The 22,277-nt window shown below is 41.9% G+C and overlaps 1 protein-coding gene across 1 annotated transcript in view; it reads right to left on the bottom strand.

Moving 5' to 3' along the window:
* The window catches only part of EML4 (EMAP like 4), a 147,931-nt gene extending 125,655 nt beyond the window's left edge, over positions 1-22,276 (bottom strand). Inside the window, exon 1 of the mRNA XM_041477038.1 lies at positions 21,869-22,276. Coding sequence (XP_041332972.1) covers positions 21,869-21,893 — 25 coding nt within the window. The 5' untranslated portion in view covers positions 21,894-22,276. The remainder of the gene's footprint in view (positions 1-21,868) is intronic.
* Between the last annotated feature and the right edge of the window lies 1 nt (position 22,277).

Raw genomic sequence — 22,277 nt, 5'->3', positions numbered from 1 at the left:
GTGGTGGGGTGTAGGGCTGCTGCTTCCCAGCATCAGGACAAACTAGAAAACCTATTTGACAGAAGTCTCACAATATTCAGCAAAAACAAACACAGTCTTGCAGCACTTCAGGAAAATCCCACATGGCCATTCAGGCGGGGATGACCAGCACAAAGAAGCTGAAGATCCAGGTGAAGGAACTGGGAGGGGTCAGCAAGGGATCCTTGCAGCAGCCAAGGCTGCCCACACACTGGGCTGTTTGAGCAGAACTGCAGGCAACACATTGGCAGAAACTATTATTCCCATCTGGGTGGCAGCTGGACACACGTCCACTTTGGTATCTTCCAGTACACAGGAGATGGGCCAGCTGGAGAGAGTCAGTGGTAAGGAGGCTGCAGCACACCATGCAAGACCAGAGGCTGTGAGAAAAGTCAAAGCAGGAGCCAACTCAATTCTTCACTACCCTGGGGAGTGCCAACTATAGAAAAAAAAAGTGAATCAAACTCTCTTCAGAGGTGCAAAGGGAAGGGGCAACAAAGGAAACTCCAACTCAGCCACCTGTCTTAGCTTTTAAACACCCTCAATCCATTTTTTTTTCTTTGTACCCAGAGTTGTAACCTTTTTTTTTTTTTTCTTCTAGATATTCAAAACTCAACTGGAGCAAGACCCTGAGTAACACTATCTGTTTTTGAAGCCATCACTGCTGGAGCTGGAGGGTGTTGGACCAGATGACCTCCAGTGGTTCCAACCTACATTTTTCAGTGATTCTATGATCTATTCTAGGACAGTATGCATGGTATAGGATTACAAATGTAATATACCAGCAAGTCAAAACACACTGCCAGCCAAATGCAAGAATAGAAGATACTTCTCTATACTCTTCTGACATACTCTTGCCAGCAGATGCTCCAAAATGCTGTGTCAAAACTCATGGGAAAAGGGGAAGAAAGGAAAAAGAAATTCAGAAATGCAAACACACAGTTGCTTTGACATAACTGTACATAAGGACTTCTGCCTTAAATATGGCAGATCATCGCTTTCTGTGGCTCACCTTTGAGCAACGACACAGGAAGTACATATACTGTTGGCACTCATCTGGCATGAAGGGGAAAAAACCTCTGGGACAAAAGGTAAGGAGCTTGGAAATTTTTACAGATTCTGCTTGCTGTTTTACTGCTACAAGGACCTATTCGAAAGTCACAATTCAATGACTGCTTTATTGATGTGTTTGAACAAATCCTGATGTCACTTATTGAATACATATGTATCACTCATTTTGTCTCAGTCAGAGGTACTTCACTGCAGGACATCTTGAGGAAAACTAGGAGAAGAAATTTGTTTGTTTAAATAAAGCATCTGACAGCCAGCCAAAGTCACAATGAACAGTCTGTAACAAACAGCCCGGGGAAAACAGATTTTTTTGTAACACAGCTGATACAACAAACTTTCCTCCAATATAAATGTGGCACTGGAGTCTGGCAGAGCCAGGAGGGCTGTGTTTGGGAATTGAGACCACTGCACATGTTGGCTCAGAAATTCAGCTGGTGTTGATCAGCAGAACCCCATCGAGGAGAGGGGATCTGGCCTGCTGTGCTTTGGTTGCATATGTTGAAAAAACTTCAGTAGAGTCTGATGTGATAACTTTGATTTGTTGATGGACAGTCCGCCTGTCATGAACATGGCAAGGGATTACTCTTTTTAATATCTGACTATTTAAGCCAGAAGTTGACAGAATTTGCCCCCTCTCTGAAGAATGTGAAACCAGTCTACTCTACATACATAGCACACAAAAGAAAAAAATACTTTTTTGCTAATAAATACAATAAAGATACTGTGTGTCTAAAGTTCAAGTTAGCTTTAGAAGTCTAACTGAAATTTACTGTGAAGTTGGAACTTGGCCGTAATTTAGGTGAAACAAGAGGAACCTATACTAGTGAAAAGCGTAGGTGCCAGCAGAACCCAACAAGAAGATAAAAGCCAGCAATACTCTGTCTCTTACACACACACACACACACACAGATCTTTCTTCCTGTAGTCACAAAAACATTTCTCATCTACTCACTGAAAAGTCTATTTTCATTTGGAAAACTAATATCTTGAAGAATTTAATTTTCACTGGTGGCTTGTGGGGAAGAATGAAGGGAGACAGAAAGAAAACAGGCCCATCCAGCACTACACCTCCAAAAAAAATTCACTCTATATTGGTTAAAGTTGTGGGCATTTTCAAACAAGCCCACAGGCAAATCATGAAGACTGAGGTAAATGGACGTGGGTGAAAACTTCAGAAGTTAAAATACTGGAGAATTTATGCACTAATATATAATTTAAAGATAGAGGTTGAGACATGTTGCAGACACTGCACCATTACTAAGAATGCATTTCTGACATTTGGAAAACAGCCTGTATTTTAAGAGTTTCTGCATGAGCTGTACAAGTAGTTATTGAACTGAGTGCAATTTTTACAATCATACATGTGAAAATGAGGAAAAGAAAAAAACATCCTACATAGAATGGAAAAGAAGGGGGAAATTATTTCAGTAGAATGTTCCCTGTTTTGCTGGCCTAAACATTAAGTCTTCTGGAGACTTCTGATGAAAAGAGTACATTCAAACATGTGTGAATGTACTAAAAACATGGCAAAGATGCTAAATGCTGAACCATTCTTGCCAAGCTGCAAATTAACATTTTGAGTATGCATTCTGTTGTTGCAAAGTGCTACACCGATATCTTAAGCTACGAGCAAATTCACTGCATTTCACACATTCACTGCAACAGTTTTTGTCAGCTCCCTGACTGCAGAGAAATACAACACAAAAATAACTCAACTAACACGTGTCTGCAAATGAGCCAACAAGCAAAGAATAAGCCCTGCATGAACAGATGCAAAGGGAGGAAACAAAAACCTGAAAGCCCATTGTGAGGGCATGTGTGGCAGAATGTGATCGGTAACAAAAGATGCCAACACTTAGCAGTTCCTAAATTCCTGTCTGCTGGCTTGTCAAGCGTCACCTACAAAAATGCAGCCCGAGCAAATGAGACTCCATGTCTTAAGATAGTATAGCATCAGAAATACAGGATTTAAATAGATACCTCTGGGTAATTCATTTATAAAACAGAAAAACTGAATAACCACTCAGACGTTTGAACAAAGTATGCAGTTACATCTAATATAGGTACCAGAGTTTATTAAATTAGGAAGGTTATACAAATAAGAAGTTAAGACATGTCTACTAAACATAACAAGAAAACAATTGTACAGTTGCATTTTCTCAACCCACATTCATCTCCGTGTCATTTGAGATTTGCTTATTCAGACAAAGTAAGCAGATTAAACCACCAAAAAGAGCTGGAGAAATCATTATCTATCTAGTCACAATAAAATAAACCTGAAACATTTCTATTTAGACATTTTAACCCAGGAACATCTGTACACGGAATTTTTAAACAGTTACAACCCTTAGTTAGTGGTTTTACTAGGGAGCATCGGTGTTTTACAGAACCAAGAAGGAGGGAAAACTTCCCCCACTGTACCCAGCGCTGTTTTGCTCATACTTTACCATATTAATTAATAAATTGATTGTTGCTTGAATATTGGCCTAGTCAAGCTTCTTATTTATAACACACCTACCATTTTCTTCTTCATTCACACTAAAAACTTCAAACATACCCATACAGAAAGAGCAAAGTGATCAAAAAGTGACTTTCAAACAAAAAAGTATCTGTTTATAAAGCTATCCATGCCAAAAGCCATAACATGGTTTTTTGAGTCATGCTGAGGAACTTCTCTATGAAGAAGTTAACCATATCACTGAGCTTTAACACTCAACAATCCTCCAGATTTTTATGCAATGCATCACCTTCTCTTACAACACATTCTGGTTACTGCAAGCGTCTGTGCTCCTAAGGCATCCTCTCCTCCACACATCTGCTTTTAATTAAATATTTAAATGTTTATTTCAAGATATAATGCTGTCTCCTGCCTTGTGCCAGCCCACATTTCACCTGAGGAAACACCATTAGCTTGTGTGAAAGGACATGCTGGGGGAGGCAGGCACACCTCCCATTCACAGCATCCCTCTCCTTTTTTCAAATCTTACATCTTCCTTCATATTTGCAGCAAATCACTTTCAGGTGAGCCTGTGCTCGTCATTCCTGATTTCTACTCAAAGGCAAATCCTGCTGGAAGACTGAATAACCAATTCAGCCATGTTTTAAGCTGATCACGCACCCATCCCACATCGTCTTCCTCGTGCTCCACACAGAATATTGGCGCTGATGTAACTGAGTGAGCTACACATTTCTACTCTAAAATAGAGTTTCTGTCATAATTAAACTCCAAGATATCACCCCCAGCCTTCCATCCCTTGCAAAGGCACAGGTGGGCAGGTTTTGTTACCTTGCAATGGTTTTTCTCCTGGGTTTTATCACTGGTCACCTGGTAAAACAAGTCAAATTGTGAACAGCTGAATCTCACAGGCGCCATAGGAAATACCGGGAAAAGGAGTCCCCAGAGAAGATGGAGCTGCTGGAGGGTGTGGTGACAGTGTCTTCCTGAAACCCTAATGCAGAGCAATCGTCACAAACCTTAAGAAATGTCAGCTGTTGCCTTATTGCTGCTACATCAGCTCTTTAAAAAATAAAAAACGCGTGCAAAGAACACCACATCATGCAAGCTAATCGGCCTTACATGTCAAGGCAAGTCTCCCAGGCTAAATGCACACCAAATAGAATTAATTTTAGAATTAAAAATAATTAACAGTAGATAGGGTGTCATTTACAAAGCAGCAATTCTGAGGGGGTTGTTGTAACAGCAACTGAGCAAACAAGCCTGATATTGCACAAGCTCCTTCACTCCCCTGTTCTCCCAAAGCAACTGCAAGGAAACAACCTCCTCTTTATACACAAGGGATTGAGAATACATTTAAACTTACTCTGAGTGAGAAACAAGCCAGTTAATAGGAATTTCTAGCTGCGAAGGACAGTTTTCATCTGACATGCTAAAGGACCATGGCAAAGGTTTCATAGAAAAGTGATAAAATCCTTTAAAGTACAGAATTGGAACCAAAAAACTCTAAACTACAGATAAAGATGACCACAGAAATAATCGAGCCTAGAAGTATCACAATATCCCTCTTTAAAAGACCACAAAAATGGTCCAGTGAGAAGCATGAGAAAAAGCTTACCATTAGCAATCCCTGTCCTTCTTACTGGTAAATTTTTCTCCCCTTCTAATCCTGGCCTCTTTCCTAGCAGTATTTCAGAAATAGCACTGTACGGGAGGTTCTGTACCCCAGAAACTATTTTACTCAAATTGCACTTTTCAACAAAGATGATGCTTTTTGAGAAATCAAGATAATTTCTCTTAAGCTGCACATACTTGTAACATCATTGAAACTGATCTGATTTTTTAAAAAATACAACCTTTGCACTTATTATAAAAAGTACACACCACAGAACTCACTTTGCCTGCATGACAAAAAGAAAACCCCCATTTTGCAGACACAAGCAGTTAATATCTCAGCAAGCCACATGAAGAACATCTCTTTAATTATATGGCCCAGTCAAAGGCACTGGGGCAAGCTTCTAAAGACTCAAAACCACAAGGCTCTGAAGCATTTTGTATTTCACCTGACTCCTGAATAATTAGTAATTTAGTCGATATTTATCCCCAAGAAGTAATAAAAGAAGGCTAAAGCTTCCAGACATGGAAATAACTTTTCCAGATATTCTGACTTTGTGATTGTCATGGCCAAAACTAAAACCCATATTTTCCTCTGCCATTAAGTAAATACAGTACATAGCCTTTCTTAAAGGCCTGAAATTTGATTGTGGGGAAATAAACAAATAAAAACAAAGAGGATATAGATGAAAAAGCAACTTGGAACAGGCACTTTTTATGCCATAACATAATTTGTGTTATTAATACACTGCACATCCACGTGATGTTTTGAGTGAAATTAAACATAAAGAATCTATTGACATGGGTATCGTTATCATTTCCTACAATAGACACTTAGAAAATACTGTTAAAATTGTGTGAGAAATTAGTAAATAAAAAGATGCAAGGAAAACACTATAAACAGACACAAATAGTGAGAATTGAAATGGTCATCCTGAATGAACTCGATAGTGCTCTATCATAAGGAGTAAGCAAGCAAGGACTAATAGAGACCAGAACTGCAATTCAGGCATTCCACGTGGGGATCAAGAACGATCAAGTTGCCCAGAGCAGGAGGGTAAGAGGATTACTACAACCCACTCCCAGAGGGAGCCCCAGGTGACCTCCCACAGGGGAACAATTACAGCTTCATTAATTATAACCTAAAATTCCATTTTTCTCACCTTGCCATGAAAGTGCAGCTGCAATTACTGAGAAAAAAATATTCAACCACTGCCTTTGACAAAATGAACCAAGCTTATGCCTATTTCTAAGGTTCTTTCTGTACCACAAGGTTGTTAAAAGAGGTCTCATCAAACAGAATTAGCTGACAAGCTTCAGGAGTATGTTTATTTCAAAAGGAATTCTGTGCTGCACTACTGTCAGCAAACAGAGCCAAGGTTGCAAAACCACTTTTATTATAACATTTTTTGCACATTTTCGGAGGTTTGTAACTTTCTCAAGTTTTTCCCTTTTTATTTGAAAGCTTCCACATTCGCTTTGGGAACTCTCTCAATAAGCATCTGAATATGCTTCTTAAAATACATATTAAAAAAGAATTGTACTCTAAAATGGGATCACTTAGGACTACATAATAACATATGAAAAAGTCTGGATGACCAATCCAAACCTGACACCCCTGTTAGCTCAAGTATGCAACCAAAACATTGGGGAATGGGATTTACACACCTAGCAAGTGAAATAGAATCCTTAGGGTTGGAAATGACCTTCAAGCTCATCAAGTCTGACCATCAACCCACCACCATGTTCACCACTAAACCATGTCCTCAAGTGCCACACTGTTTTTGAACACTTCCAGGGAAGGTGACTTCACCACTCCCCTGGGCAGCCTACTCCAAGGCTTTACAATCCCTTCCGTGAAGAAATTTTTCATAATGTCCAACCTAAAAGTCTGCTGGCATAAACTATTATTTTGCATTCTGTTTTTTTCTGCTTGTAATATATCTCTGGATTTACAACAATAACAAAACAAAAAAAGAAGCAAAGAATTCTGATGAAATGTAATATGAAGCAAATTATAAACCAGCAGCCTTCCATCTGGAATTATTCAGAGGCACTTATGGTCATATTTTTAATGTAGAAAAGTTTTGTAATCTGATACTTGCCTTTCCTATGACTACCTGCTCTACAACACACTAGCTTTAGAATATGAAGCTCAAAATCAAGTCTTATAAATGAAGTATTAGGTTAAAATTATTGACTCCTTAATTTCAGATATTTCCATAAAATCTATGTTCCAAGGGAGTATACGTTTTCCATAAAATATATATTCTAAGGGAATTAGGTTGGCTTATTTTTTCATTTAGCATACAGCAACAGTAAAATGAAATTAAAACACATTTTCTCATCTGGAACACATGCATAACTCTCTTAATAAGGACAGTAAGACAAACAATGATAATTAAATGGGATAATTAGATCCAGTTTGGGGTTGGTTTGGTTAAGAAAACAATACTATGTTAGTTTATATTTGATTTGCAAGAAGACACAATGACATAGGTGGATGTGTAACATCAGGCTTTCCAAAAGAAAATCCTGTCTTTTCACATACCCTTTTTGAGAATGGCAGGAGAAGGACAGGAAGAAGCGTAGGAAAAGCAGCAGAGGGAGAAGAAAGTGGCTGGGATTTGGAGAGTACTGGGATGTTCAACAGCATCCAACTGTCTCCCCAAGTGCCCTACTAGCTCATCAAGCTGTTCTTCCTCCCTCACAGCATCTGTGCTGCAGCCACACACCAAGGAGGTATTTTCACACTCTGGGGTGTGCAGTGAACCACCTGCACCCACCGTGCTGGCAGCCAGGAGCTCCACAGCAGGGACAGACGGGTCTGTGCAAAGGGGAGCCAGACCGCAGGCTGGCTGTACTGGGCAGCACAAACCACCAGGCACCTTCTTCAATTTCTTTACACACTGTTATCGTTACAGTTTCCAAACCAAGTTTTAAGACCACTGACTGCCCACTCACTTCCCCACATCCTCTGCCCTCCAGGGACACAGTGACAAATTGGTCCTGCCAGTAGCCTCCCACACAGCCACCAACAGTGACCCACCAAAGTCAAAGCAGGCGTGGCACTGCTGCAGCCCCCTGCCCCCGGGCTCCTTGGGGAAAGCAAAGCTGACCCTCAGCATCCCAAAGCTCCTCAGCAAGACTCACGGGTTTCTCCAACATGACTTACAAGAACAGAGTTACTGCTGTCACCCTGGACATGCGAGAAAGCCATTAATAACATGAGATAAACCATCTAGCCTGGAAACTCAGATCAGGAATTAGCTGTTTTTTTGCAGAAACACACTCATTATCATGTTGATGGGCACACAGCTAATCCTAAATATTTTATACGAGGAATCATTTGGGCTTCAAGTGCTCACCTTTTGTTTTTCTCACCCTACTGCCCTCAAATACAGCCAGTACTCAGTATTCACCTGAAGAGAGGTTATAAAAGCAGGCTAAAAAAAAAAAAAAAAAAAAAAAAAAAAAAAGTACCAAATTCTTTGCTTCCCAAGACAGAAGAATCACACTCAGGAGCCTGCTGTTCTCTACTGCCACAGCTGTCCCTCACCAGCCCCCTGCAGTCCTCCAACACAGTTCCATCACCACACGGTTTGAGCCATGGGATGGGTCCAGCTCTTCCCCCAGCACAGCAAGGTACCACGGTGATGAGGAGCTCACACACACAGAGCAAAGCACACTCCCAGAGGCAGCACTGCATTGTCCATCCTCCAAGCAGGGAATGCAGTGAGAACACTACCACAGCTTGACTCCAGCTGGTTTGCTCTTGCTGACACCTTCAGAAGTGTTTTTATACAAACAGGAACACTGACCTACTAAAGGACTATAAATTACTGCTTCAAAACTAAAACTGAGGGGTTTTTATGGTAGGTAGAAAGCAGATGAACTGCTCGATACGCAGCTTACTCAAAAGAGAGTGGAAAAGTGGAAGTGCAAAACACCACACACGGCAAAAAAAAGATCACAATATGTAACAGAAGAGCTGCAGTACCTCTTGGTAATTATAACTACTCCATATGATTGCTGCAAGTCACTTGCTAGATCAATAAAAGAGGCAGCACTAGAAAGCACCTAAATGCAACTGTGTGTGTTCAATTACAAAACCAAAGATAAGTTTCCCATGAATTACATTGACGCATGTGGGTTCAAAAAAATACTCTCAGCAATAAAGCAGATACAACATACACTAAGCAAGTGAAATGGCGTGCACAGCAAGAAATCATTAACTTTAATACCACAAAACATAAAAATTAGCTGTAAAAGCAGCAGAGAATCTCCAGAGATCTGATGTGGCACTTCCTTCTACGTTTCACGTTGTATATGTGCAATTGCTGCAATAAAAGTCCTTGGAAAAATGGGTTACACCAAACAAAACAAACCAATAATGATTAACAAATAAGTGGAATGTACCTCAGGGTACAAAAAACTAATACAAATGCCTTTATGATTATTTGCTATATGTTGAAAAAGTGTAGCTCTAACTAAGTTTCTAAATGCAGAAACTTACCTACTTTCAGTGTTTTACCAGCATGGAAGATGGTCCCCCAAAGCTTTTAGTACATAAGCACACATGAAAAATTAGAAGAAGAGAATAGGGTAATGAAGACAATCATATGGCAGCCATTATCTTACTAAATAAGAGGGATGGTTCTTGTTAGAAGTGAACCAAGGAGCAGAATCTTGCTAGACTGAACAACCAGTATAGCACAACAAGCAGCAGCACCCTCCTGCTCCAGGATCCCTGGAAGGGGCCCAGAAAGACATCAAGTTATCAGAGCAACAATGTGATTGAATTTTCCATTTTGAGAATACAAATGGTTCACATAGCACAAGAGGTAAACTACTAAAACCAATTCTAACACCTGTTTCCAAGAGAGAGAGAATTGCTTTTATAACCCTGAAACCACTAGAAGTCAGCATCTCAGGGGAGCACAGGTTAGAAAAAGGGTGACATGACATAAAAGTAGCCCACAGCAAGCACGGTGAACATGGCAAGCGTCTCGTACACAACCTCAAGAGCTTTCCAGCAAAAAACTTGAAGTTGAATGGCATTCAGTGAAAACCACAAAATAATAGTCCACATGGAATAAAAGATTTTAAAAAACCCAAGCAATCACAACAAGGCATCCAGAGAGGTACTGGAGAGGTGGTTCTACAGAGCGTTGGACAATCTAGGTACTCATAGTGAGAAGCACATGTCACAGCAGTCTAACACAACAGGAACAAACAAGTTGCTCTGCAGAGCATCCCTCCAGCAGCTGCAGCTTGTCAGAATCCCCATGAAAACCCTCCCCAGGGAGTTCCCCAGGGTGGCTCCTGCAGTCTCCAATTAGAGGCCTTCCTTCCAGGGGCAGACATTTTCCTTTCCCTTCTCTGCTACAAAACTTCTTGTTCACAGAAAGTCAAAGCTATATGTGATATGTAATTATTAGCATTACCGCTATTTTGCAGAGCCACATGGAAGTCTCTGCTGTCCCATCACCCAGCTTCCCTAGGCATCACTTAGGACCACATCTACAGGGGAACCAGCAAAGAGAAGCAGAGATGGTTTCCACCTCAAGGGTCTTTCCCCAGAGGGGTTACCCCAAATCCCAATGGGGACCTGGCTCTGCTTCCCAGTGTGACAGTGCCCATGGGCAGCGCGTCACTGGCTCCAAGCCACCAAGGAGCTTGGGGAGAATGTAGGACACAACATGAACTGTTCGTGACAGAGAAGGGGGGATGTCAGCACACACATTAAAGCTGATGAGGCAGATGAAAATCACTATGAAATGGCTGTTTCTGCACCTCTATTTCTCAACAAAGAAAGATGCAGATCAAAGGCAGGAGCCAGTAAGCCAGTACTGCAATATCTGGCAACATCTCAGAGCAGTTAAGCTGATGAAGAAAACTGGAGTTAAGACCCAACAGGCAACTCTTCGATGACATCAACCCTACCCATTTTTCTTCTAAAAATACATACCCAAAGATTGTATGATAGTACAGAAGAGCTGTTTGCCAAAATGCAGCTACTTGTTCATCTTAGGCAAGTCACTTTTTTCTAGTGAAGATTTCCCTACTAATTTGTTTAACTTTGAAGGTATTTTCAGTTTTAACCCACACACCGCATGCAAAAGACTCCGTAAAAAGCAACACAACCGGAAAAGAAAAAAAAAAAAAAAAAAAAAAAAACTGCAAAATTAGCCTAAAGTTTTTCAAAACCAAAATACATTCTGCAATGCTTAAGATAATGAAGATCCAATAATCCTGACAGGAAACCAAAAGGTACATTAATGACACATACAAAAAGTCCAGATAGGACTACATTACATACGAGATAAGTTATATATAAGGTGGGGGTCAGTCTCCCAGGAAACAAGTGATACGACACACAAAACTGCATCAGGACAGGTTTGGATTTGATATTGGGATATTGGGAAAAGCTCCTTCACTAGAAGGGTGGGCAGACTTTGAATCCTTTAAATAAAACTGGGGGAGAGGGTAGGGGGATGTCAGTGGGTGCGTTGCTATGTATATACATATGCAGACACCAGAGTCTGGAAATTTCCCAATTAGTTCTGGAAACTAAAATAAGGACTATTAAAATTTTATCTGTTTAAATTAACTTCAATTAAAGGCTGAAAGGCAGACATAAGTGATCTTATCAAACACAAATCTGCATGAATTGACAAACACAGTTTAGGCTCCAAACACTCTACACAAGCTTTCTTGTCAATTCTCTTTCACTTTCCTGCAATTCCTTGTATTTTATCTACAGCTTTTGAAAAAACCATTCCTTTGTGATCTATAGAAAACAAACAGTAACACTGCCATTCATTCACAAAAGCCAGCAGCCAAGTTAAAGCCCTTTTGCTGGTAAAGCTGCTGTAGCTATAGGAGCAGGAAATTGAAATTTCTACTGCAAATAGTAATTAAGTAAATACAGATAATTAAAAGCATGTTAGCAAGAATCTCCACACAAAAACCTGTGTTATTTAGCTAGGCAATAACCAAACTGATAGTCAGAGAGGGAAACAAGATAAAATCTCGACTCTAACAATGCTTCAAATATCTTAATCCAGTAGTAAACAGCTTACACTCTTTATTTCTGAGGTGGAGGATGACTTCGACATTTGACTACTAAAAGTCAAGTAAAATGCTCTCCCAACCTCATATTCCTCTACAAGCAGAATACTATACACACATACAAACATTCCTGTGGCAGAGCCACAAGCCTGGCACACACACACAAAATGAATGACCGAATATCTGTTCAAAACTCATATGACTTGATGTAAAGAAAAACTGGTCTCCTATCTCCAGTTCAGTAAGTAGGATGCCAGATTAGAATCCCACACAATACCACACCAACTCACTGACAAAATACCCCAAGGAAAAAGCAATATAAGATTCCTCCAAACAAATATTTCCTGCATTTGCTAATGCACACCATGACATTTAACCCATAATAAACCATTCTGCAGTACACTAAGATCAAAGATTGGTAACATTCACCAACCTGATGCCCACAGCTTGAATCCCTCCAGAGGTTAAATAACTAACAGCCATTAACACCTAAAGGTTGGGCACCTGAAAATGAAAACTGGAAGTCTATTTCAGAATTAAATTTGTTTGTAGATGAGGCTTAGAGCAACCTGGTCGAATGGAAGGTGTCCCTGCCCACAGCAGGGGGGTTGGAACTAGATGATCTTTGGGGTCCCCTCCAAGCCAAACCACTCTGTGATTAAACAATACCTTTGAGTCCATATCTGTCCACATCATGAATAAAGTGGGATTGTTTTTCAGTTCTTGGCTGGGGTGGTTCTAAACTTCAGATTTTACAAATTTGAAGACCGCCAGCTTCTATCTGTTTTCTTTGCACCTAAACCAGCTAGCAGGCAAAAGCTTGAGATGTGATGTCAACCTCACACAGAAATTATCTCCACACTTCAACAATTTTCCAATTGAATCCCAAAAATGTATATCAGTTTGTAATGCCATTACTGCCTAATATGCTAGATAGAGTTTGGAAATACCACCCAAAGCTCTACAGCTCCTGGGGGCCATCATCTGTTTCTTCCTATTTAGAGTTTGTACCAACAATTCTGATTGGTTATTCTAGCAAACACAGGAATAGTACCATGTTGGAACACCATTTCTAATGAACCACAAATAAACAGAATAAAGTGTTCAGTGGGGGGGGAAAGCGTTTTACAATAATCTGAATTGTTTACTGTTTTCTACAACTATGCCTAAGACTCACTTTTCTCTATGCCTAAGAGGAAGAGAAGCAATTTTTAAAGCTCCTTTGAAAATATCTCAAATCACCCAACTCTTTGTTTATAACTAACACTTCATCCCTTCAAGCATCTTTCAGAAAAGACTACAGTCACAGGTTATAGAAAATACAGAAAAAAAATCCAGATTTGGAGAACAGCACTGCCAACATGTCATCTTTCTTAAATATGTCATATAATTTTCATGGAAAAATGCCATCATTAAATGCTTAGAAAATAGACATGCAGATGGATTCAGGGCTGCTTCATGCTTATGCTATGAAAGAATATAAAAAATAAATTCAAATTAATTAAAAAAAAAAAAAAACAAAAAAAAAAAACAAAAAAAAACCAGAGTTTGCACTGCCTGTCATTGTCCCTCTTGCCTCATGGCTTTAATGGACATGTTTAGAATTCAGAAAGCAAGCACCACAGCCACACAAACCACTGATTTCCTGCCAGGTCTCTAGGATGGCATTTGCAAAGCACACTCTGGGCGAGGAGGAGATTGCAGTTCCATGCAGAATTTCATAGTTAAACAAAGTTGCAATTACCTCCTTGTTAGAGCTCTTGTTTAAAGAAGCTAAGTGATACTACGCAGACATGAGTATTGCCATGTCTCTGAATCTTGCAGCTGAGAGAGTTTAATTTATGCTTCTTACCTCTGGAGGTTCCTCCTTTCCACACCTCTCTTTGGAAATCCCGAAAAGCACATTTTTAGAAATGTTCCTCTGAAATTCAAACAACTCCCAAACCCCACCAGTTGCAATGCAAATCTTGAGTTCTAATGAAGGAAAGATCCATCCAATGCACACAGAGCAGGAAATGGCATGGTCTGCTTGTGACCAAGAAAAAGGGAGACGGAAACAAACTCAAGCCCATCCTACTGCTGTTCTTTTCTACAGAGATGTGCACTAAGCTCGTCAGAACCTTGATGCAAAAGCAACATTCTTTCTTCTGTTCTCAAAAGAGAAGAAAAGTAACATATAGCAAACTGTAAGGAAACTAATAGTCCTACCATTCATCTTATATATATTTGGCATTGTTTAATTAGTTATGAATGTGCAGGCTTGCTTACCTCAGCCACTGACTAATTTAAGCATTTTAAAACAATTTCTAGTACCCTTATGTCATCATTTCATTAAAAACCATAAAAAGTGGTGAAATCATTACCTCTTTGTTTGGACAGCAAATATAAATTTCTTGTCAACAGCCATTTTCTCGCTTTTGTGTCTCAACTCAGAATAAAGAAACCCAACTCTTTTGCCTTTAAAATTATAAGGTTCTCATGAAAACACTTTTTCATTTACTTTAACTAAACCACATTTCTAGATCTAACTAATTTACAGCATCCCTTTAGGGAGCCAAATCTGGCAATTAGAGCCTTTTTTTTTTTTTTTTTTTTATTTATCCACTGGGTTTCAAACTCCCAGTTTTCCCAGAGGATTATGAAATCCTGCCAATTTAGCTTGATGCATTAAGACTGTTTACACAAATCCAAAATACAACCAACATAAACCAGTCTGGTTGCAGCCTCCCCCCGCCGTACTTTTTAAGCTCAAAACTGGCCAGAGAAATGGGAAGCAGCTCCAGGCTGGAACACTGCATTCACATCTATGAGTGGAGCTTCAGCAAAACAAGAGAACCAGGTGAAAGACAACAGTGACTATTCTTCTTCAATTCATAGAAAATTCCATGTAATTGTACAAAACATATCACATCCATTTACAGTGCATAGCTGTTGTTCCTGCTCTTGCCCCTCACACTGCATTTGAATTATGCATAAGAGTCACTCACAAGTACAAGGAGCTCCAGAAAGAAGAGGTATTAAATACAAAAGGTAAGACTACTTCTACAGTAAGACAGACCTGCACTCAAAAATATCTTGCTTAAGAAGCTACAGGAGCATGCATTCCACATCACTAAAAGGGGCAGAAAGGCAGTGAACACCACCAGCCAAAGAAAGAAGGTGGATGCTCCAAACGCTTGGTGAAAGGTAGCTGTCCTTCCCTATCGACAGCACTGTCATGCAAAGCAGAGCAGTGCAGCCATCAAAGTCGGGAAAGGGATCAAGAAACCAGCAGTTAAACAACAAGACACAGCTACATTTAGTAAACAAGTTAGGCTGAAACTATCCGGGATAAGCAAAAGAGGCAACCCACTGAGAGGCAAAACAAACAAAAAAACTGATAGAAAAACCCTGGCCCATTCAACTCAGTAAGAAGTCTTGGGGCAGAAAGCTTAAGAATACTGTAGCACTCACTGATGGTTTCTAACGTGAATACTTGCACTTGGAGCAAAAAAAAAAAAGCAAAAAAAAAGCCAAACAAAAATAAGAAAGGGAGCAAGAAGGAGGAAGAAAAGAAAAAGGCAAAATGAGAAGAGAAAAAATGTTCCAAGATTTAGCAATAAACTCAGTTTTTTAATGGTGATGGTGTAGCTCTCCACAACTCACCCTTTCATCACTACCACCCATCCACTTTCATTGACCGAATGATCAGTTCAGACTCCAAGCTGCTCCAAGGATACAAGCTTTTGCAAGCTGAATGCCCATATGTGTACTTCCTAAAGAGCACTCAAGGTCTCAGAAAAAAATTGCACATCACCATGTGGTGTCCAGTTACCATCCTTCAGCATTCAATTAAAGAAAAGTCCAGGAAACTAGAATTCTGCATCAATTTAAACAAGCGGATGAAGAAAAAGAGGCAAGTAATTCCTCTTTAAACTCCTGGTGCTCACTTGTTTACAGAGAGGAAAAGGGAGGTGAGCAGTGGCTCCACCTGAGCTCCTCAGTAACTGCAGAGAGATTTCTTGAAAAGGAAGTTAGTGAAGCTTATGAAAAGTGCTTTATCAGGTGATTTTCACCTCCTAAACAGATCAATGTCCTTACTAGAAATGCACAACACCAGCAAGAGCAGAGAGACTTGCACTGTCATCATACATGCCATGTGCTATAAAATTAATTATGCTCTAACACCCTTCCCATTACATTATGTGTGGGTAAAACAGGAACAACATTCTTGGCCTTGCAATCGCATTCATTAAGGATTAGCTTTAGCAGGGACCTAAAGAGAGACAGGAAAAATAAACCTCAGTAATTGATACAAACCACACCAAGAAGGGAAGCAGCTCTGAAGACCAAGGAGCAACATGCTGATCACCCTGTACTTACTAACAACACAATTCATAATAACAATGTTTACAAAACAAAATTCTGCTTCAAAGAACTTCCAATAACACTGTTCTTGACCAATTTTTCGCTCTTACATACTTCATGATATAAAGCATAGAAGGAAAGAATCCTGAGTATTTCTGAGTAGGTTCTTCAAGCAAGAGACAATCCTGTCAGATAACTCTACTGCCATATCAAAAGTATTCAGTTACAGAATACGAAAAACACACTGTAAGGCCAGAAATTATTGTAAGCATCCCAAGCATTAAAAGCCTCTCTAAAGAAGAAAGATATTCTAAGAGAAGGAGTTCTAACAGGCTCGTGTGTTTGAGATACTACTCACAATGAGAGCAAATATTGCCAATTACTCTGTGCAAAATAGGATTGTTTTTAAACACACAATCCTTTGCTTTTCAGCTGGCTAGAAAGCAAAGGGTTCCTCCTCACTGCACATGAACTAAAGAACTCTTTAGCAAAAGGTGAACCGCCGCCACCAAGTTTCTAAAGCAAACAGCCTGTTCCCTCCTTGCTGCTGGAGTTTAATCTCCCCTGGCAGCAGCCAAGGCCACCCCTCTCAGGCAGGGGAGAATGATGTCCTGCCAAAGTTTTTATTTTTATGAAGACCAGCACAGTGACAATAGCACGCAGCAATCCCAGCAGCAGAGCCCTGTGAATTAGGCTGAGCTTGTTGTTGCTATGAGCAATTGCATTGCAGCACCACGGCCACTTCTGCAGTCTAGACGGGCAACGATAAAACTTAATATTCTAGCCCAAATAAATGACAAATACCCCACACACTCATTTTTCTCGGTAGTGAGCCCAGCCAGAGATGAATCATCATGCACACACGCTTTCCAGGCTCACGGCACCAGCGACCACAAAATCCTCTCTGCCTGAGCCCTGTAGCAGTTCTGCCCCCACAGACTGGGGGCTTTGGAGAAGCCTTACTGGGTTTTAGCAAAGCCACAGGTTCAACAGACATTGCTGGTTCCTGCAGGGCTGAGGAGCAGCACATACTCATAATACTGCCTCAGAACCTACCTGACACAGACAGCTTCTGCACAATACCCAGGAAAAAAAATGGGGCAAAATGATATGAACTTACCTCCATGTCACCCCCCCAGTAAGTGGTTAGCATATAAACTGCAGTTAGTAGCAATACACACACAGTGACAGAAGAAAATGTAGATACTGCACAAAATTATAAAAAAGAATTTTTTTTATTATGTCTCCAGTTCTTCCTGCAGTAACAACAACAGCAGAGCAAAGCATTGGTCTCCACTTAGTAATTTCAGCTCTCCTTCACCTTCAAGTTCTCTGAAAACAAAATGCACAGGCTCAAAGAATCTTAAAAAAAAAAATCCTAAATTATTCCGCTTGCCTGAGACTTCAAGATAAGAGTGATTTTAATTTCTCTGTGAAAATAATTTCAACCATAAAGAATCCTTCAGAAAGACTCCTTCTAACCTTCAGGGCATCCTGCACAGCTGCACAAAAACCATGGCTTGAAATCAGAAGTTGAGACTTCTCCATTTTTTATGAGTTACTATTCTGCCACAGACGTCAATAATGGAGAGAGTCCTTTTGAAATGCTCTCTTCCACATTGTTATCACACAGTGGCAACAAACTTGGTAAAGGTTGTAGTGATTTATTTAATACAATCTGATTAATGTTTCCATATCTTTGTTTACCACGAGTATTGTTACAGAGTTCAGCTAGCAGAAGCTTTCTCAGAAAGGAAAACAATGCAGCTGCTAAAAGTAATGGAAAACTGTCCAGCAAAGAGCACTCACTCCTCAGCAGCCGCAGGCAGCCTGTCACGGCTGGCTCTTCCGGAGTCTAAATCTAGCAAATCTCACACCTTAGGCACGACCCAGCAAAGTCACTCTCGGAGCTGACAGCTACGCACAGTGCCACCCGGTCCCACCCAGCCCCAGCTGAAGCTCCCTCCGCTTCCTTCCCACCACCTGCCACGCTTCTCCTACTCCCCAGCGAGCCAATTTAGGCAGAAACCCATCAAAACACCAGGGGCAAGCAGCAAAGTAATATAATCCCTGATGATACGTAAAAATCAAAATTATTATTGGCAAAACTGTCAGTCTTCTGCAGCCCTGCAGCCCTCTGATGGGCATGCCTGAACCAGCTCACCCGGGGGCTCGCAGGCACCAGTGCCAGAGTGGAACAGACTCAGGGCAGCAGTGCAGAACAAACAGGAGCCAGGGATGAAACAGGGCAACGCTTATTGACAGCCTTAGCTGCACTATTTCCCACATGGTCTTTTTTATTTGCCTTTTTTTTTTCCTTTTGCTAGAACTCTCTGCTTGAGTCCTTTGGCAGAATCATCAGTGCTTTCTCTGCCCTGATGCAGATCTGTTTTGATGAGGACCCTGAGAGGCAGGGGAACTTGGCAGCATGAGAGCCAGACGCCCATGCTGTGCTCCTGTTTCAGCCAGGGCACAAGGCAAGAGCCCAGGCACCCAGCCCAGGTTCACAGACTTCTTGTTCCCATTCAGAAGCACATTCTTTGACTTGGAGGGATGCATCTGAAAAAGCAGATGGTCAGAATCCATTGAGACCTCTGACAACCATCACGTTGGTAATGCCAAATGTGAGATACAACTGTCCTACTTGAGATAATGCATGGGATTCAAATATCACTGTGATATTCTAAAGGTACTGAAGTCACAGCAAACGGAAAATAACTCAGTGCTTCATCAAAATAATCAATACCTATTTCAACTGTTCAAGTTAACTCATAACAGATAGGTTTATTTTTTTACTGTACACAGTAATTGTATACTCGTAAGTAGAGTGCTACATAAGCACTTACTAAGCCAATAACCAAAACAATTTTCTAAATTACATATAAAATGGTTTCTTTCATCTGTTTAGTCTCATAAAAATTTCAATGTGGAAGCCAAAAGAAAACAGCTGCGTAAAGTATTTTCAACTGCAAGAGACATGCAAGAAGGTATTTCTGCCTGTGCTAGAGGGCACAATCTGTAATAACATTTTGCCTTCCAGATAATGACAAGAGGCATTAAAAGGACAACTTGCTCTCTAATAACCTTGCTTGACTGGTTGAGCATGCACATACATAGACAGCACGGTTTTGCCAACAATAATTTTAATTAATTTTTACATTTCATTCTAAATTACATTAATTTATGGCCTTCCTAAAAGACATTTAGCGGACAGCTAATTAAATTCAAGCCATTAGATTTTAATTAGAGACATTTAAAAAAAAAGGTCTCAGAACAATTCACACATCTTTGTGAACTCTATGTGCTCATTAGCGGCTAGAACGGCCAACAAGTGATTATAAATACAGAAGAGGACTAAGCTGCATGATTCAAACCTGCAAACAAAAAAGTCACGTAAAGTTTCATACTTCAAAGCAAAAGATTCTGGGAATGCCCTCCCCTTAGCCCAAGTCCAGAAAACCTCTGAGCATCAGTGCTTGCCTCAAAAGCAAAATCAAAGGCCAACTAGCAGTGAATATCATAATACCCATTTTAAAAGGCTGAGCTGAGCTTAATCCTCATTAAATTCACACAAAATCACAGCGCCTTCCTGAACAAACAGTGAAACAAATTAAAGGTCCAGATGGAGCCCCCCTTAATAAGACACATGGGATGCCCCAATGAGCCCATCGCGGCTCCAGCACAAGGTGCTGGGCCACCCGGCGATCCCACACCACTGCTCACTGAGAACCTCAAGCAAGAAAGCAGAGCTTTATTATTTCGTAGTAATTGAGTTTTTCCTACTTCCAACAAAAGCCAGTTGTTTCTAAATATCGACCTCTCTCGGGACCAATACTGCACGAGTTAAAAGCAATATCGGTGTGCTTTGATATGGTGATCAGTTCTTCTGCTGGGTTAAGAGGTTCATAAATATTAACCATGGAATATTTGCATATGTCACCCACAGGCACAATCTTCCCTCAGAAAACTGGGAACAGAACCCGTGCAATTCCTCCATGTGTCGCTTTCTGATCACTAGATTTAAAATGGCCATGGCAGTTACTTGAGCAAGGACAGTATGCCTGGCAAAGAGCCAAACTACCAAAGCATACTGTTAATTATGGTGCACCAGTTTGGTTTGGAGAGATGCCCAAAATGCTGGAGTTGACATTTCAAAAACCTGAAAGGTTAGGATCACACTCAGAAGTATTTAAATGAGTCAATTTTTCCAGAAAATTGAGAACTATTCACTGTTACTACAGATTTTACAGGAGTGACATAAAAATAAGTTAATCTTATTTTTAAGAGGCACAGTTTTATTATTCTACAAAAGATGGAGTTTGATTACAAAACGCCTGCAATAGATGCATCGGCAGTGAACACGATGAGAACAGCAGGCAGACAGCACTGCAAAGCCAATACTCTTATAATTTGCAGAAATGGAAACTTACACGGTTTACAATTCTTACATTTGAATGCATGTTCAGTTCACACTTGTAATCAGCAACACCTGGTAGCACATGCAATCTGTCCCCCCAAAAAAGTAAAAAACTAGGCTGGTGGAGTATTTTTGCTTCAAGAAACTGGTGGGAATTTGCCGCAGCCTTCATAAAACTGAAGGCAGTGCAGCCTATCAGTTTTCTGGCAACATTTACACGAGCAAGCAGAAAATATTTTCGACCACGCCACGGCTCCGCAGATGAACATGCCGCCCAGGCAGCCAGGAGGCTTCCTCGGGCACACGGACGGATGCTCGGACACCGGGAAGGCGCCGACTGCCCCGTTACCATTCCCGCGGATGCCGCCAGCGCCCCCAGGTTTCCAGGGGTGCTGCGCTCCCCTTGGAGCCGCTCTGAGCCGGGACAGGGCAGAGCCGCCCGCGGCTCCCGGCGCGACACCGGGCCCGCTGCGCCCGGACCGACGGCGTCCCTCCCACCCCGGAGCAAAAGGGAGAGGCAAAAAACAAAGTAACATTTTTAAAAACCCCAAACAACCTAAGCCAAACCATCAGCCCAAAGCCAAGTAACTAGCTCTGGGGAAGCGCAAACCCACGGCGAGGGAAGAACAAAGAAGGCAAGTGCAGCCGGAGCTCGCAACAGATGGTTTGAAGCTGACCAGATTTCGCGCTGGCATCCCCTCCCCTCCCGCCGCGGGCGGTGTTCGCACGCACCGGCCCGGCTGGCCCCGGGCAGTCCCAGCCCGCGGCTCCGGCATCCCCGCCGGCCGCAGGTGCGCGTCCCGGGCCCCGCCGCACGGCGGGCTGCCCGCACCTCGTCCCGTCCCGTCCCGTCCCGTCCCGCCGCGACTCACCCAAACTCCCGGCGAAACCGTCCATCTTGTGCGGAGAGAGGCTGGTGCCGGACCCCGAGGCGAAGCCGCCGTCGTGGTCGGCCGGGACAGGTTCATTCACCCGCGGAGCGGCGGCAGGCAGCGGCGGCGCCGCAGCCCGGCGCTCGCAAGCCGCCCGGGGCAGCGGCTCCGGCGGCTCCCCGCGCTCGGCGGCGGGAGGCGGCTCCGGCGGCTCCTCCTCCTCCTGCCGCTGCTGCTTCTGGTGCTGCTGTGGGGCCGGCGCTGCCCGGCTCCGTCCCTGCGCCGCGACCCCAGCACGGCAGCGAGTGCCGAGCTGCTCCCGCCCCCGCCACCAGCGCCGCCCCAGCGCCCCGTGCTGTCGTGCTTCCGACTCCGCCCGCCCTGGCAGCCGCCGCTTCCCCTGCGGGCG

This window comes from Pyrgilauda ruficollis, unplaced genomic scaffold (genome assembly GCF_017590135.1).
Source record: "Pyrgilauda ruficollis isolate IOZ18807 unplaced genomic scaffold, ASM1759013v1 scaffold4, whole genome shotgun sequence".
Taxonomy (NCBI): Eukaryota; Metazoa; Chordata; class Aves; order Passeriformes; family Passeridae; genus Pyrgilauda; species Pyrgilauda ruficollis.
Note: the sequence above shows the minus strand (reverse complement) of the source record. Positions and strands in the feature narration are given on the sequence as shown.